The 17,639-nt window shown below is 36.6% G+C and overlaps 1 protein-coding gene across 3 annotated transcripts in view; it reads right to left on the bottom strand.

The window, feature by feature from the left end:
• Positions 1–17,639, bottom strand: part of ST7L (suppression of tumorigenicity 7 like) — a gene marked incomplete at both ends in the record, with an annotated part of 53,301 nt that overhangs the window by 33,187 nt on the left and 2,475 nt on the right. For 2 of the 3 annotated variants that reach the window (XM_084243370.1, XM_084243368.1), the window contains 5 exons: positions 46–200; positions 3,137–3,215; positions 9,352–9,467; positions 12,427–12,481; positions 14,495–14,657. In XM_084243370.1, coding sequence (XP_084099496.1) covers positions 46–200; positions 3,137–3,215; positions 9,352–9,467; positions 12,427–12,481; positions 14,495–14,657 — 568 coding nt within the window. The remainder of the gene's footprint in view (positions 1–45; positions 201–3,136; positions 3,216–9,351; positions 9,468–12,426; positions 12,482–14,494; positions 14,658–17,639) is intronic. The other variant, XM_084243369.1, reaches the window with a different exon arrangement.

Raw genomic sequence — 17,639 nt, forward strand, 5'->3', positions numbered from 1 at the left:
TACAGGAGTGAAAAGACAGGTAAAAGTCAGTTCAAATTTCCTTACTTAGTTGAGCTTCATGCTGAGGACTTTGGTGCTGGCACTGCTGTGACCTTCTATAAATTGTTTCTCCAGCCTTGAGTGCCTGTTTAAATAACCTTTCAGCATCTACAATAGTTGTTGCTTCTTCCTCAGCCAGTAGAACATAGGCAGTGGCACAGCTATAAAGCAAGCAAGCAAGGCAATTTTAAGAAAAACAGCAAACATACTCGAATATGTCCCTTTGCTCTATGTCACATTTCCCTAACTTTATCTATATTTTCATCTTCTAAAGAAAAAAAGACTTTGGCCTCCCTGGTGGCACATAGTGCCAATAGCTTCATAGTGTTACTGGCAGCCACTGCAGCACCAAGCCCCAGCCAGGGAGCTGACCCACGTGTTACAGCAGACCTCTCCTGTCTCACCCGGTGCTCCCCTCAGCAGTGTATTTCAGGCGATCCACCTGTTCTGCTCCCCACTCACCCCCATACCTCTGGCCTGTACCCCAGTTCTTGTATGCATAAATAATCTTTAAAACAATAAAAACAAGTGATCTGACAGAAATTTCCTTAAATACTTTGGAACCAAAAACAAAACTAGAAAAAAATCTTTGCAGATGACTTCTGTATTTGTGATGGGTATACTCTCAACATTTAGTGAGGTAGTTAACAAGTTTGTCTCGGCCTCCACTTTCTGCATATGTAGAACCTAAAAGGTAGGTAGACATAAGAGCCTAGGGCCTTCTCAAGTCTTTTCTGGGCATGTGCCCAACCTTAAGCATATGCAGGACCTTAGAGATTCCCAGGAATATGTGAGAACTTTTCAAAGCCTTTACTTCTTAAAGTATCTCATTCCCCATTCTTGCCTTCCAAGCTTTCTGGTTTGTCTAATATTTGCCCCTGCAGCAGCAGGGATTAATTCACTTGCCTTTAAATATTTTCAAAAAATGCTCCTGCCCCACCCTCACAGTACAGCTGTGTCAGTGCTGGGAGAGTTCCAAATTAACTGAAATAAAGGCATGTCTCTTAGGCTGGTCCATTAGTGAGTCACCAGACAGGTCAAAATAAACAGCCACAATTCTTCCATTCTGCTTCTTCTGGTAGCGGGAACCTATACCCAAAATGCAAACTGTTGTCTGAAGGCTGCCACTGACTCACAAAGTAGGAGATAGGGCCAATGTAAGATAAAACACCACAAAGCTGTTACATTAACTCAACTGTTTTTAAAATTGGTTCAACAGGGCCTCCCCGGTGGCGCAGCGGTTGAGCGCCAGGTTGCGAAGCTGCCCGCAGCCTCTGCAGCACCTGTTCGATCCCCGGCTGCTCCCCAGCCACAGGAGGAGGGTCCCACATGGTGCGCAGACCTCTCCTGCAGCCCGCTGCTCCCCTCAGCAGTGTGCTTCTGTCCTTCTGCCTGCTCTGCTCCCCGCTCTGGCTCTGGTGAATTCTCTCACCCTCCCGCGCTTCTGACTGTATCCAGTGCTTGTATAAATAAATAAATAAATATAAATCTTTAAAAAAAAAAATTGGCTCAACATTCTTCAGGTTGTTGTAAACTTCATTTATTCCTAGAGTTTTAATACAGTTGATTCTGAGTTTTTGCCAGTTTATTCATTCCTTTTTGGAGTTCCCTACGTTACTATTTTTGTCCTATGTTGGGAAGGTCGGGGATGAGGGACATGGAGGATGATGTTAGGAAGTATTCTTTGACCCCAACTGGGGCCATATTTTCACTTCTGACCTTTATTTAGTATTAGATTAATACTGATCTGTCTCATTTAAATATTAAGTTAACTTATGATTTTACATTTTTTCTTCTTAGGTGATAGAGGTGACAGAACAATAAAAAATTAATGCTGTTGGGGTCCCCCTGGTGGCACAGGGGTTAAAGAAAACACTATCAAGCTATTGCCAGCCACTGTGGCATAAGTTCAATCCCCTGCCCACCAGGGAAGTGACCCACATGGCAAGGCAGACCTCTCCTGTCTCGCCTGCTGCTCTTCTCAGCAGTGTATTTCAGTCAGTCTGCCTGTTCTGTTCTCCACTCTGTCTCTGATGGATCTTCTCATCTCCCCCATCTCTGGCCTGTACCCCAGCTCTTGTATACATAAATAAATGAATCTTTAAAAAAAAAAAATTAAATGCAGGGGCCTGCCTGATGGTGCAAGGGGTTAAGACACAACCTATAGAGCTAACTGCAGCCACTGCAGCACGAGTTCAATTCCCCCTGTCAGCCAGGGAGCAACCCACATGGCGCAGCAGACCTCTCCTGACTCGCCCGCTGCTCCCCTCAGCAGTATATTTCAGTCGTCTGCCTGTTGTTCCCCATTCTGTCTCTGGTGAATTCTCTCACCCCCCACACATCTGGACTGTACCCCAGTTCTTCTATGCATAAATAAATCTTTTTTAAAAAAATTAATGCTGTTGGGGCCCCTCTGGTGGCACAGGGGGTTAAGAAAGCACTATCAAGCTATTGCCAGCCACTGCGGCATGAGTTCGATCCCTTGCCCGCCCGGGAGGTGACCCACATGGCGCAGCAGACCTGTCTTGTAGCTGCTACCCTCAGCAGTATATTTCGAGAGTTCTGCTCCCCAACTCTGTCCCTGATGAATCCTCTCATCTTCCCCACACCTCTGGCCTATATCCCAGTTCTTGTATGCATAAATAAATATTTTAAACAATGAAAAAATGAATGCTGTTAATAAGAAAAAATAAAATGAGAGATATGGTTTACTTATTTTGAATCCTTTTCTCATGCCTCCAATCCTATTAGCAACTAAAGTTCTCAGGACTGAATGAATGCTTTCAATGAATGACTAAATGAAAAACAAAATTAAAACAGGTGGAATAAGAACTTTAGGACCCTTCAACTATCAAATATTATCACCCATTACTTCTCTGTCCATTTAAAAAAGTATTTCTATTCAAAAACATAGATAAATATTTATAACTTCAGAAGCAAAATACAGATGTTAGTGAATGCTGTAAATTTTGTGTCTATGCAAAAAGAGAAAGAAGAGTGTTAATGACTCCAAGTGTCTTAGGAGCAGACAAAATGAAACAATCATTTCATGGATTTTCTTCAAAACAAACTTATTTTCCATATACTTCAAACTCACTCATTGTTTAATTCTAAAGCTTGATAGGCTGCTTTGATTCGAGCTGGAGGATTTCTTTCCTTCCATGCCTTCTGCATAACTGTAGGAAAAATATTACAAAAAATAATTATGATGGCAAATATAAATCTTTTTCAAAACATATGAAGAATGAGCTTGGAGAGTAAATAAGGATTTAAATAACATGCTCTTAAACATAAAAACACAAGAAATTGGGTTCTAGTTCACATTAACCTTGTGAGTTTACATTAAATTTGGAAGTTTCTCATAGAATAAAAATATATTCTTTTTCTGATTTATTTGAATAACGACATGTAAGGAACTTAACTACATCATTATTATACATGAACATTTATATACTAAATGCATATTAAAATCAAGCTTGACCAACAACAGATTATAATCAATGTGAAATATTCTAGTTCTTTTATCATTTAAAAAAAAGTTCTACAAAACTGCTAGAAATATACAAAACACTTAAAAACAAAGTCTTTGTCTAATCAAAGATTTGATGGGAAGAATCAAATTTGCATTTTCCATAAAAAATGGGGGAAAGGAATTAATTTAGGATATAGTATATTTATGCAAAATGTCAGTCTCTACCCAACATCAACAAAAGCCTGAATTAGGATCTCTCTAGAATAATAATGTCAGTTTGTTAGTTTTGCTACCATTTACTGTGCCAAAATAAAAATGTCACACTAAGTAAAGTTTCTTAAAAATTAAACAAACAAATAGATTCATGATATTATCTGGCTTATTTTAAGTTTGATAAGAAAAATAAAAGAATATATGAATGTTGCTTTTGGAACAAAACCTTCAACTGTCCAGAAGGAATACTATGAAAAATGTTTGCATTTTCCTTTGGAAACAAAATATTAGTCTTGGCTTAGAAAAGGAGACAACATATTCCACTTGTGTAACAAAAATACACTTGTGTAACAAAAATACATTTCTCATATCACACATGTCACCAGCTAGAGGACAGCTAATGTTTCCTGAACATGGCAAATGAATGCAAGTCAGCACCCATCTGATAATAACCAGGTAAAGAATAGCACTTTCCGGGCCTCCCTGGTGGCGCAAGGGGTTAAGCATAGCACTGTGAAGCTATGCTGTGAAGCTACAACCTCTGCAGCATCCCCAGCAGGCCAGGATGCTACCCACATGGTGCAGCAGACCTCTCCTGACTTGCCCACTGCTCCCCTCAGCAATATATTTCAGTCAGTCTGCCTGTTCTATTCCCACTCTGTTCTGTTCCCCACTCTGTCTCTGGTGAATCCTCTCATTCCCTGCTCCTCTGGCCTGTACCCCAGTTCTTATATGCATAAATAAATAAATCTTTAAAGAATAGTACTTTCCTAAAATATTAAAATATATTATATAAAAATAAAGTATAATATTAGGCTTGCCATTTTTTGATGTTGGGGCTCTCCTCTCTAAGTTACATATTTACAAGTCAAATAGTGACACATTTTAAACTGCTATTTGGTATTCCCATATATTAAGTATACACTGTAATTGATTTAACCAATTCTCTTTTGATGGACAATTAAGTTACACCCAACTTTTTGCTAATATAAAAATATTGTGATATCCACCTTTCAACATCTATCTTTGCATATCTGACTAATATTTCCTTTCCAGAAATGGAAAGAGTGATTAAAATGCATCTTTTAAGAGGTTTTGGATATATACTCTCAAACTCCTCTCCATAAGATTGTATAAATTTACTTTCTTTCAGGCAGTATAGGAGAGTGACTGTTCTCCTATGTCCTTACCAACATTGAAAAATATAAATTTTAGCTAATACATAAAAATGATCCCATTTTCATTTATATTTCTTTTTTTCTAGTAAGGTAATATAATCTGTCTAAAAGCTTTTTTTTTTTAATTCTTAAGATTTTTTCAACTGCTCTAATTAGCCTTTCAAGACTGTTCTTTACAATCAGTATAGTACTAAGCCTAAAGGAAAAGGGGAAATAAATTAGAAGAATAAAAAAATACACTGCTGGGCCTCCCTGGTGGCACAGAGGTTAAAAGGTGGCACAGAGGTTAAAAGTCTCAGTGCTATCAAGTTATCACCAGACACTGCAGCATGAGTTCAAGCCCCAGCCAGGGAGCTATCCACATGGCGCAGCAGACCTCTCCTGTCTCATCTGCTGTTTCCCTCAACAGTGTATTTCAGTAGAAATGTTTGTTCTGCTCCCCTGTCTCTGGTGAATCCTCTCATACCCCCATTCCTCTGTCCTGTACCCCAGATCTTATATGCATAAATAAGTCATATATATGTGTGTATATATATGTACATATATGTGTGTGTGTGTGTATATATATATATACACACACACACACACACATATACGTTTCATTCTAAAACAAGGGTTAGGAATAATTAGACCAAAAAAATTAGTATTTAACTGTCTTCTTTAAGAATGCTTGATATGCTTTAAAAAACACAAGCAATTAGTAATTCCATCAAATTTTTTTTAAAGATTTATTTATTTATTTATACAAGCACTGGGTACAGTCAGAAGCGCGGAGGGTGAGAAAATTCACCAGAGCCAGAGCGGGGAGCAGAGCAGGCAGAAGGACTGAAGTACACTGCTGAGGGGAGCAGCAGGTGGCAGGAGAGGTCTGTGTGCCATGAGGGACCCTCCTCCGGTGGCCGGGGAGCAGCCGGGAATCGAACCGGCGCCGCGGAGGCTTCGGGCAGCTTCGCAACCCAGCGCTCAACCGCTGCGCCACTGGGGAGGCCCTTGTAATTCCATCAAATTTATCTATTTGTCAAGTTAAATAATATTCTAATATGCTAACAAGAAGAAAAGAGACTAGCATTTATCCCAAGATTAGGGCTGAGAAATGGACATTCCTACAAAGATCAGGCAGAAAACACAGATGTGTGAACTATCAGCACATGCACTACCTAAAGAAGAGAGTCATAGCTCAGGTCCAATGATTGTCAAGTGGAAATGCAGTTTTTGCCATATTTTCCAACTCTCAAGTGTAAAGTTGAATTTTAATGTTAAATCCCCCAATTTTTAAACGTTAAAGAAAAATTTCACAAACACTTTCCATAAACAATTCTGGCTCTGCTCTGAGGATATGTTTGTTTTCTTCATTAGATAAATTAATAGGATGAAAGCAAAATCTACTGTTTAGTAATTATCAGCAACAACAGTCAGGAGCAATTTTTCACATCACACATATACTCACACTTGCCTTTTTTAATATGAAACTAGAGATAAAAATCATTATCTGTATACAAATGTCTGAGAAGATCACATGGAACTAACAATCCATTCTGTCCTTGCATTTAGTCTTCCTGCAGGACTCACATGTACCTCTAGAAGCACATGAAACTTTGCAAGTACCAAATGGAATCTTTGGTTTTAAATGATTTTATACACTCAACTTTACATATTCTTTCCTATAATTAACCTACCTGAAGAATGTTCCTCTGACTGGCCTCTGATGTATCAAGTTAGTTTTACTTTCCTAATGTAATATCCTCTCCCCTGATCCCAGAGGGATATATTCCCTTCTCTTACTTTACTAAAGACTGACTGACTTCTCACCCATTCTGAATTTTCTTGCCAAGGTGCACTGCCCTAGAATGTAAGAATCTGCAGGCACCAAAGGGACGATTCAAAGAGCAAGTATGGGAGCACTAATAATAGGGATTCTTGCCTATTACTTATTTAACAGTGACGTTTGGCATTAGAAATAGAGTGCTCTGGCACCTGGATGTTCTGAATTCAAGCATACTGTGGAAAGGAGAGGGAGTAATAAAATTGTAAATGTTCTATTAGTGCCCCTGTCCCTTTCTATCAAAAGAAGCATTATTCCTAAGGGACTATCTCTCACAGTAAAGAAAGGGGGAACAGGCATTATAAAGGCAGTGGAATTTTATTTTGGCCAAGGATAACCTCTAGGCAAAGCTCCAACACTTATTTATCTTTCTCTCTCAGAGTCTAAATTCAGAAGAGAGATGGTTGTCATGGGAATACATGTTAACATGTTTATTTAAATTGAAAAATGATGTCAGATTTCTGTCAGAGAGTAAATCTGATTTAGTTGATAGGATTGAGAATTCATCCAGCCAATTAGGTTACACAGAAGAAATTTTTCAAAGTTCAAGAAGCCAAATATGTAGCTCTAACAATTTGACAAAAATATAAAGAACAGGACACCATTTAGAACCTTATGTTAAAAGGAAATTGTTAAAAAATGTATTCAAGAAAGTTTTATTGTTAAAAAGCATGAGTGTGATTAAAAACACAAGCATAAATGATCTAAAAAATTCATATAACAGTGCAACGGATACGAATTTAAAAAGAAAAAGGACTTATATGAAATTTACTGTTGTTAAAAAGTATTTGTTCATGAATTTTTCAAAGGATAATGGTGAGTATAAGATCATTAGATTCCATGAGATACAATTAAATATGGAGTACAGTAGCTTTATCTTTAAATGTCTGTATGTATCAAAAATCACACTTTGCAATTACTTAACTTTATGATGACAACTTAAAAATGTACGAAGGGATGCAGTTTTTCAAAATTCTTTTAGGAGGTATGTGAAAAAAAATGTTTTAAGACTACAGTTTTAGTGGATAGCCATGATTTTCAAACAGCACTTTAAAATATCTGCAACCCTACTTGTGAAAAGGAGATGAGGTTTTAATTTCCAGACTCAACCTCAGCCCTTAATGTTAACAGATAAGGGTCTCCCTGGTGGCACAAGGGGTTAAGACGCAACATATGACGCTATCCACAGCCACTGCAGCACAAGTTCGATCCCTGGCCAGGGACCTACCCACATGGAGCAGCAGACCTCTCCTGACTCTCCCGCTGCTCCTCTCAGCAGTGTATTTCAGTAAATCTGCCTGTTCTGTTCCCCACTCTGTCTCTGGTGAATCCTCTCACCCCCTACACCTCTGGCCTGTACCCCAGATCTTACATGTATAAATAAATCTTTAAAAAAAAAGTTAACAGATAATTTTTCCAAGCTGTTATTTCCCATCACCTACACTTTTGCCACTAAAATAAACGTTTAACATAAAATCATCAAGTAATTCATTTTTTCCTATTTTGCAATTAAAACATTTTATATAGCCATACCAAAGATCCTTGAATTTCCTGTTACCATCTAACCTTAATATGTTTAATCCAACAGAGATATATCGTAATGAACTCACTTAAATGCTGGGACATTTTGGTGAATTTTCTTCCTCCTATCAATGTGGTGAGTAGAAGTAATAGTATAATGGCTAAGAGTCAGACTTGAGTTGGAAATCCAGTTTTATCATTTATTAGCTAGGTGACTTAGGGCATGTTACTTGATTCCTCTTTCTTATAATAGTATCTATTTTGTAAAGCAATTGGAAAGATTAATACATTTATATAAATTCTTAGAACAAAGCTTGGTGATTACTAAGTATCATACAAGTATTAGGTATGAACAGTCAAACTGTTTACATCTGTGATACCAAAACCATTTGTTCACACTTTGTCAAATAAATAGTAATGTTTATAGTCTTGCAGGCAATGTGCTATATACCGGGATTCAAAGATGATGAGAATATAGTCCCTGCTTTTCAAAGTTTCACACCCTATCAGGGAGTGAAACATTAAAGCAATATGATAACATTAACAAATATTTGAATAAACTAATTAAAATTGTTTTTAGTTTTGGGCAAACCTTAAACACAAAGGAAAAAGTGTGTAACAGGAGATCCCAGAGAAGGCTTTCTAAGAATGTGAATTTTAATTTGGATACTGAAGGATAAAAGCAATAAAAATAATACCTTTAAGTAAGAATAAGGATAGAGAGGACATTCAAAATAGAGTAATTGTGATAAAGATTCCTGCCTTTAGGCTGTATATTGAAGTCTTGAAACGCTCACTTTAGAGAACTTAAAGAGAACTAATCATAAACATTTCTGCTACTACTTCTACAAAACTATATGCCTATCTAATTTATGACTGGAATAAAATATATTCCATTTTTCTCTACATGCCACACCACGAAGTTTAACTGTTATAAACACTCTTATACTCTTTTCTTTATGTATAATTGCAGGTGTTAATTTCTGAAACCAAAACACACTGCTATATTATATCTGAAAGATTTATTAATAAAAAAATAATACTTTTATAAAATACTTGTAATTCTTTATAAGAAGAAAAGGTAGTATAAGATATGACACACATACCTGTGTCTGAAGGACGTAAAAAGTCTGTGTCACAAGTGAAAAAGGTCTGATGGTCCTGAGCTGACAAATTCATGTCATAGTATGTAAGTGGCTCTTTACCAGTCACCCAAGTGTATCTTTACCAAAACACAAGAAGATATGTACATTGAACATGAGAGAGCATCTGTCTGCTAGAACAGACACTATTTAAAATTCAAAAATATGCTACTATAAATTCCACTTCACGATGTCTAAAAGCTTATTGTAAGTAAATTAAAAGAGGGAACCTATACAAACTATTGAGTATGATAATGAAACATCAAAATCCAAAAGGGGAAAAGCTGGATTATTAAACAATGTTTCAAAATTTAATTTGCTGTGGAGGTGCAAATTCATTACCCTAAATCATACAAAGTATTGCAAACTATTGTTACCTCAACAAAGGGACAAAACCCACAAAATTGGATTTGACGGGAGATAACAATTTGACTTAGATATAAATTCTCAGTGAATTAGAATTAAGTATTAAAAGTAAAAGTAGGGGCCTCCCTGGTGGTGCAAGGGGTTAAGACAAAACCTATGAAGCTGTCTGTTGCCACTACAGAATGAGTTCGATCCCCGCCGGCCAGGGAGCAACCCACATGGCGCAGCAGACCTCTCCTGACTCGCCCGCTGCTCCCCTCAGCAGTGTACTTTGGTCAGTCTGCCTGTTCTGTTCCCCACTCTGTCTCTGGTGAATCCTCTCACTGTCCCCACCACCCCACCTCTGGCCTGTATACTCAGCTCTTGCATGCATAAATAAATAAATCTTTAAAAAAATAAAAGTAAAATTATCAAAAAAACAAAAGAGAACACAGATGGATTTTTATTAGATGATAAAATAGTAAAGAGCTTTCAAAGCTTAATAGCAAAAATAATTTTTTTCCAGATTTCACTGTTAGAAATTTAAACTCTTAATATTTAAACTATGAAGTATTTCAAAATTTAAATCAAAACCCACAATAATTAGGGCCTCCCCTGGTGGCACAGCGGTTCAGCACTGGGTTGCAAGGCTGCCCGCAGCCTCTACAGAGCCAGTTCAATCCCCGGCCACCAGCGAAGGGCCCACAAAAAAAACACCCAACAATAATTAACAGCAAGTTAACAAACTGGCTAATAAATACATTTTTTAAAAGTTCAACTTAATTAATAATCATTAATAAATTAAAATAATGAACTTTTAATTGGCAAGGGATGTTGTCAAGGGTGAGGTGGGATGGACACATATCGCTATAATATAAATTGACATTTACATTTCTTTTTTCAGAAATCAATTAGATAACATCTATCGAGAGTATTAAAAATATTCACACTGAGTTTGGATATGGGTATATGGAAATCCATTATCCATTCTCTCTACTTTTGTATATTTTTGAAATTTCCCATATAAAAAAATATATTACCAGAAGGAAAAAAAACTGTTCACACGCTATGATTCAATAATCCCAGTGTTACAATCAACCCTAAGGAAATAATCGCAGATATGACTAAATATTTACATGAGAGATACCAGTCTAGTGTAAATGTTATCAGTGAAATATAATCTGTGACCAGATAGATAAGCAACAGGTAAGGTTTAATAACTTCATATAAAATACAGTACAGCCACTGAAAATTATGTTTTTTAGAAATTCATATTTTGGAGAAATTTTGTGGGAACTTTCTAACATGTTGTGTTAGAAAGAAAGATATAAAGCTATGCATACAGTATGATCAAATTGTATTTCTACATATACATATAGAAGAGAGGTTGGATGGAAATATTAATAGCAGTTATCACTTCATGGTAGGATCAGGAGCATTTCTACTTTCTTTTTATAAATTTATTTCCTAATTTTCTACAGCGAATATGCATATATTTGACTACCAGAAAAATAAGCATTTTAAAGGTACATTATAAGCATTGCTTATATATGATATCAAAGATACATTTTCTTGCTATTTAGTTTTCAGCTTTTTGTGAAAATTATGAAAATGAAAAAGCAAATCTTTGTTTACTTAGCAAAGTTTTACTACACACTGTAAAACCATAAGAAATAATTTATTAATGGTACCTGGAATGAAGCTAATATATGAAAAACATATATTTACTAAGGCTATATTATGACTGTTTCCTAGAATCACAGAATGAATATCAATGTAATTTATATTTTACATTAAAACAAACTAATCATTCAAAAAGAAGCATAAATGTTACTGATACCCACAAATGTCTATGATCTTCATGGACACTGCATAAGAAGGAATAGACTAGAAATTATTTTATAGATACAGTAAGAAGGTCAAGGACCTTGTTCTTGCAGAATCCCTTACAAAATTTCTAATGAAATTTTTCATAAAAGTCTAACTTTCACTTCCTGGGATGTGACTGTTCTACACTAGTAAGTCCATGAGCTCAGGGATATTTGCTTAATCATCTTTGAATCCCCATCATTTTGCACAGTGCCCATAGGTAGAAACATATAATGTTTCTTGTTCAAGTAAGTAAATAGCCAGTCTACCTCCAGGTAAAACACCCCTTCTCAAATAAGTAAAGTATCTCTGGTTATACTTTTCAAAAGATATTTTCTCATTTAGAGTAAAAATTGGAAGAGAAATGGATACAGTAGTAGAGATAGGAAATCACAACATAAAACACATCATAAAGACATTATACCCTGTACTGTTACACAACCGAGGTTCATATTCACATTCAGAGTGCAGTTTTCTGTGAATCTTCAAACTTTGAAATTGAGCACATTTGTAAAGGAATATTCTGACATTTGTAATTTTTTTAATCTTGTGAATTCTTTGAAAAGGCTTTTTGCCATAAACCAGCAACTAAATATATAATAATGTGTATTGCAAATATATGGTTTGAAGCAAGATTTCTCATGATTATAAAAGTAAATACAGATAAGATGCTGACAACTAAACCCTGGACTAATCATTTTACATTATTATATATCAGTATCCCCAATTAGAAGAGCTGTAACATATGTATAAAAACAAACATTTCTATAATACTTCTTACTCTTAACCCGTTGTCATAATTATACTGAAAGCAAAATGTAATACCTCCTATATTCTGCTCCTCTGAAAAGATTTAGGGGGTTTCTCCATACCTTGCATTCTGAAAAACAAAACGAAGAAAGGGGGAAATCAAAGTTTAATCAAATGCAGTTAAATCTAAATGTAACCATTTATTTTACACTCAGTGTATGCTAAGCACAGTGGTAGTCATACACTGTAGAACACCCCTGCTGTCAAGCAACATACAATTGAATCTAGTCATTCCCTTCTGCCATCACGGCATGTGCTTCATAATTCTAGCCCTCACCATAGTATAATGTGATTATCTTATTTTCAATTTTTCTTTTTAAAATCTGAGCTCATAGAACTTTGTTCAGTTTTGCATTCCTGGAGCCTAGCACAGCATTGGAACTTGTTTAGTTGAATTAAAGTCAGCATGAGAATTGGTTATGGAAACATCATCTAATCTGTATGATAAGTGCTACAGTACAGATTTGTTTTAATCCAAGAGAATAAATTAGTTTTGCTCTAGGGAAATCAGGGGAGCCTTTATACAGGAGGTGACACTGAATCACTATAAAAGATGAATAGTGGGTTGCCAGATGAAGAACAGCCTAAGCAGGGGAAGTATCATAAAGCCACGTAGCACAGTTAAGATAGCGTTTAGGAGAAGAGGATGAGAGCTGTAAATGAGGCTAGAAAACAGACTGAGGGAATTTATACATCACAGGAGCACAGATCCTATATAAAGGAGATTAGATATTAGACGATCAGAAACCATCAAAGGTTCATAAGCAGAAAAGTATCAGATCTTTGTTTAGATCAGTAGTTCTCAACATATGATTTACAAGATTATGAAGTTAACAACTCTTTTCATAGTAAATGTTAAGAAAGTTTGCCTTTTAGCTGTACTGACTTGAACTCAACCCTAAGAATGAGGCTTCCTTAAATTTTGTGCCCTAGCACCTCACTCACTTTACTGCAGTCCCAGTCTTGCAAAGTTGAGCAGATGGTGGTTAGAGCCACTAGTGCTTTAGCATGTATCGAGGCACGAACAACAAATTGTATTAAGTATTAGTCATGGTTCTTCACCCCCACCCCAGTGAAGCAAAGCAACACTAAGTATGGTGTCTCTAGTATAAACAACCTCCTACCATGCCTGGTGAACACCCACTCATGCTTTAGGGCTCAGGCTAAATGGTACTTTCTCAGGGACTTTTTCTAATCAGAGCCAAAAAATACCAGCAATTGCATTCAAGTAGTATTCTTTTTATTAAATTAATGTAACTGGGTTCATTGAACAAATGAGATATTACAGCACTCTATGGCATTAACTCATTTGTATTATTAATGTATGACTATTACTAATACCAAATGAAACAAAATTCAGAAAGGACTTTCAAATTTTACATCCCTAATTACATATAATTAATTACTTACTTATAAGCATGTAGTAAATATATTTACTTATAAGCAAATATGAGCTATATGGATACATATAGAAGACTATTTAGAGTAGAAATACAGACTAATTAGAGTATGGGAATGGAATATCTGGTTATGAATAACAGATTTTGATGTTCCTGTAAATCAATTAAAGAGAAAAATTATTTTTCCTTACTTCGTTCTCTCAGCAGAGATGGCTAATTGTCTCTGTTCCTTCTGTTATCAGTAATAAGGTCCCCTGATTATTAGATCCACACATGTACATGAGAAAATGATTACTGAGCCTCCCTTACAGTTAGCTGTGGCCATTTGACAAAGGATCTGACCAGTAAGGTGAAATAGCATGTAACACTTCTAGAAAGGGTCCTTGGTTGCTGTAGGATAAAAGGGTGATCTTTTCCTGGCCTATTCTCCTTCCTGCAGATCAGTATGTGGATATGATGGCTGAAACCAGAGCCACTGTCTTAGATTATAAGGAAAAACTGCATTTGGAGATGGCAGTCTAATAAAATGGGACTCTAAGTCTCTGATGATCATTGCTGTCCAGATCAGTCATGGCTTACCCATTTGTACATGAAAGACAGGCACCTGTCTATTATGAGTTTGCTATCACAGTCAAACTGAATCTTAACTATACAGCCTGAAAACACATTAGATAAGTAGTCACCTGACAAATTCTGTCTGCTGGTTTCACTTTCTCTGTTGCTAGAAGGAGAACCTGGCTCTGAAATGCTGCTTTCTGTTCCTCCCATCAGTGGTCGCAGATGGCTTACAGATACTTGTTCAATAAAAGATGTGCCATGCTTATGGAAATACCACCATTCAAATATCTATGACAAAGAGAAAACATTCTTCATTTAAAATAGAATTGATTAGCAGAGATGAGTTCAAATTAAAAAATTCGGGCCTCCCTGGTGGTGCAGGGGTTAAAGACAGAGCTCTTTAACAGATACTGTAGACATGAGTTCAATCCCCCGCCAGCCAGGGGGCAACCCAAATGGTGCAGCAAACCTATCCTGCCAGACCTGCTGCTCCCCTCAGCAATGTATTTCAGTACATCTGCCTATTCTGCTCCCCACTCTGTCTCTGGTGAATCCTCTCATCCCCCACACCTCTGGCCTGTACCCCCATTCTTGTGTGTACAAATAAATCTTTTTTTTAAAAAAGGCAGTTAATCACACCAACTATGGCTATAGTTTGGCTTATACCATATGTTTTACTAAGAGATGTGGTAAAACTTCTTGAAAACAACTGGAAGAAATCACACAAGAAGAAATTATTCATGCTACAGAAAAGACAAAATTTATAATAATCATAAGGGTAACCAGTAATAACTGTTCTTCCCTATGTGAAGTATAGGTGGTTTTTATGAATGAATATGATGTTAAATCTTTTTCAATGTTTGAGTCAACTTTCCAACACAATGAACAATAGCAATAATGCTGATTTTTATCAAGCATTGTGAAACTCCTTTACATGCATTATGTCATCTAACCCCAAAACAACTGATTTTAGGGATGAAGACATATATTCCAAGTTCAAATACCTAGGTCTGGCTTGCACCACTTGTAAATGGCAGAACTGGGATTCTTACTCAGGTCTGCCTGACTTTAGAGTTTCTAACAATGACACCAGACTGCCTCCTAAGTATATCCCAGTGTATGTCTACACAGGTTGGTAAGTCCAGCTGTCAAAGAAATTACAAACACAATCAACTTTGCTAATAAAAACTCATCAATATTACAAGAGTAACAATACAGTTTAAACTATAAATTATTACTCAAATCTCCTAATTTTGTAAATTTAAATTGTTGGTTTAAAAAATCTGACAATTTTTTTAAATTTTCTTACATATTTTGTGTGTTTATTTATGTGTTTATTTTCTTACATATTTTATGTGTTAATTTCCTTACATATTTTATGTTTAACATATTTATGCTAAATCTGTGTGTGTGTAATATATATAGATGTAAAATTTCCCTTTTATAAATGAGGAAATTGACTTAGAGAATGTTTGTGACTTATTGGAAGTTATTAGCTATTAAGTAACAGAATTAAGACTTTAAGTCACAACTTCTGGCTTTGAGAAGACCAATTTTTTTCCACTACATCATTTCCTTAAAAATAGTTTATTTTCTTTAGATTTTCATATGCTGTTGACTAAATGTTAAAACATGCTTAATTATAAGGGGGTTTTATAAATCAATAAATTTTAAGGCTTATATTATTACACACAATTTTCATTCTGAATCCCTCAAATTTTTTCTTTTTTTAAGTCACGCAAAAATCCCTTTCCTCTTTAGTGTTTTACTTTAACATGGTCAATTATTAATTCCTATTTTTAAAAAAACACTAATACAAATGATCTTACTTTTACTATAGTTGGAGAGCACCACCTAGAGATGAGAAAAAAGTACAGAAAAAATATCATTGATCCTGCATGCCACACTTCCTAAGATTTTTATCTGTAGCAGTATATTCCCAAAGTTTATACTAGGAAATACTACTTCCTAAGGATGTTAATAGAGATTGAAATTTTTTTCTTTAAATTAAAAATGGCAGTTTAATTAAATAAGGAAAAGTTAAGTTAAAACTAAACAGGTTCCGGGCCTCCCCGGTGGCGCAGTGATTGAGCGCTGGGTTGCGAAGCTGCCCGCGGCCTCTGCAGCGCCGGTTCGATTCCCAGCTGCTCCCCAGCCACCAGAGGAGGGTCCCACATGACGCGCAGACCTCTCCTGCCGCCCGCTGCTCCCCTCAGCAGTGTGCCTCTGTCCTTCTGCCTGCTCTGCTCCCCGCTCTGGTGAATTCTCTCACCCTCCCATGCTTCTGACTGTACCCAGTGCATGTATAAACAAAACAAACAAACAAACAAATAAGTAAATAAATAAAACATGCCTCTATTAAAAAAAAAAAAACTAAACAGGTTCCTTTACTGTGAGACTTCTCAAGAATAACATAGCCAGGGGCCTCCCTGGTGGCGCAAGGGGTTAAGACGCAACCTATGAGGCTGTTCACGGCCACTGCAGCATGAGTTCAATCCCCAGCCAGGGAGCTACCCATATGGCACAATAGACCTCTCCTGACTTGCCCACTGCTCCCCTCAGCAATGTATTTCAGTCAGTCTGCCTGTTCTGCTCCCACTCTGTCTCTGGTGAATCCTCTCACCTTCCCACACCTCTGGCCTGTATCCCAGCTCTTGTATGCATAAATAAATAATAAATCTTATTTTATTTTGTTTTAAAGATTTATTTATTTATTTATACAAGCACTGGGTACAGTCAGAGGCACGGGAGGGTGAAAGAATTCACCAGAGCCAGAGCAGAAAGTAGAACAGGCAGGGTGACAAAATACACTGCTGAGGGGAGCAGCGGGCGGCAAGAGAGGTCTGCGTGCCATGTGGGACCCTCGCTCGGCGGCTGGGGATCGAACCTGCGCTGCAGAGGCTGCAGGCAGCTTTGCAACCCAGCGCTCAACCACTGCGCCACCGGGGAGGCCCAATAAATCTTTTTTAAAAAAAAAAAAGAGTAACAATAGCCAAAATTCATGAACGCTTACTCTGTCTGAGTTATTTACCTTGTTTTTATACACATTATATCCCAAAGTCTTTATAATCCTATAAAGCAGATATTATAAACCCCAGTGTAAAGATGAGGAATTGGGGCTTAGAAAAGTTAATTTGAACTTGCTGGAAGTGATGATCAGAAGACAACTTGCAATCTATAGGCTGAATTCAAGACACAGATGAATTTTTACTCTGCCCAATTTTGCCAAAATTAAAGAATTGGGGGCATATATATATTATATCCAGGTTC

This window comes from Talpa europaea (genome assembly GCF_964194135.1).
Source record: "Talpa europaea genome assembly, chromosome: 9".
NCBI lineage: Eukaryota > Metazoa > Chordata > Mammalia > Eulipotyphla > Talpidae > Talpa > Talpa europaea.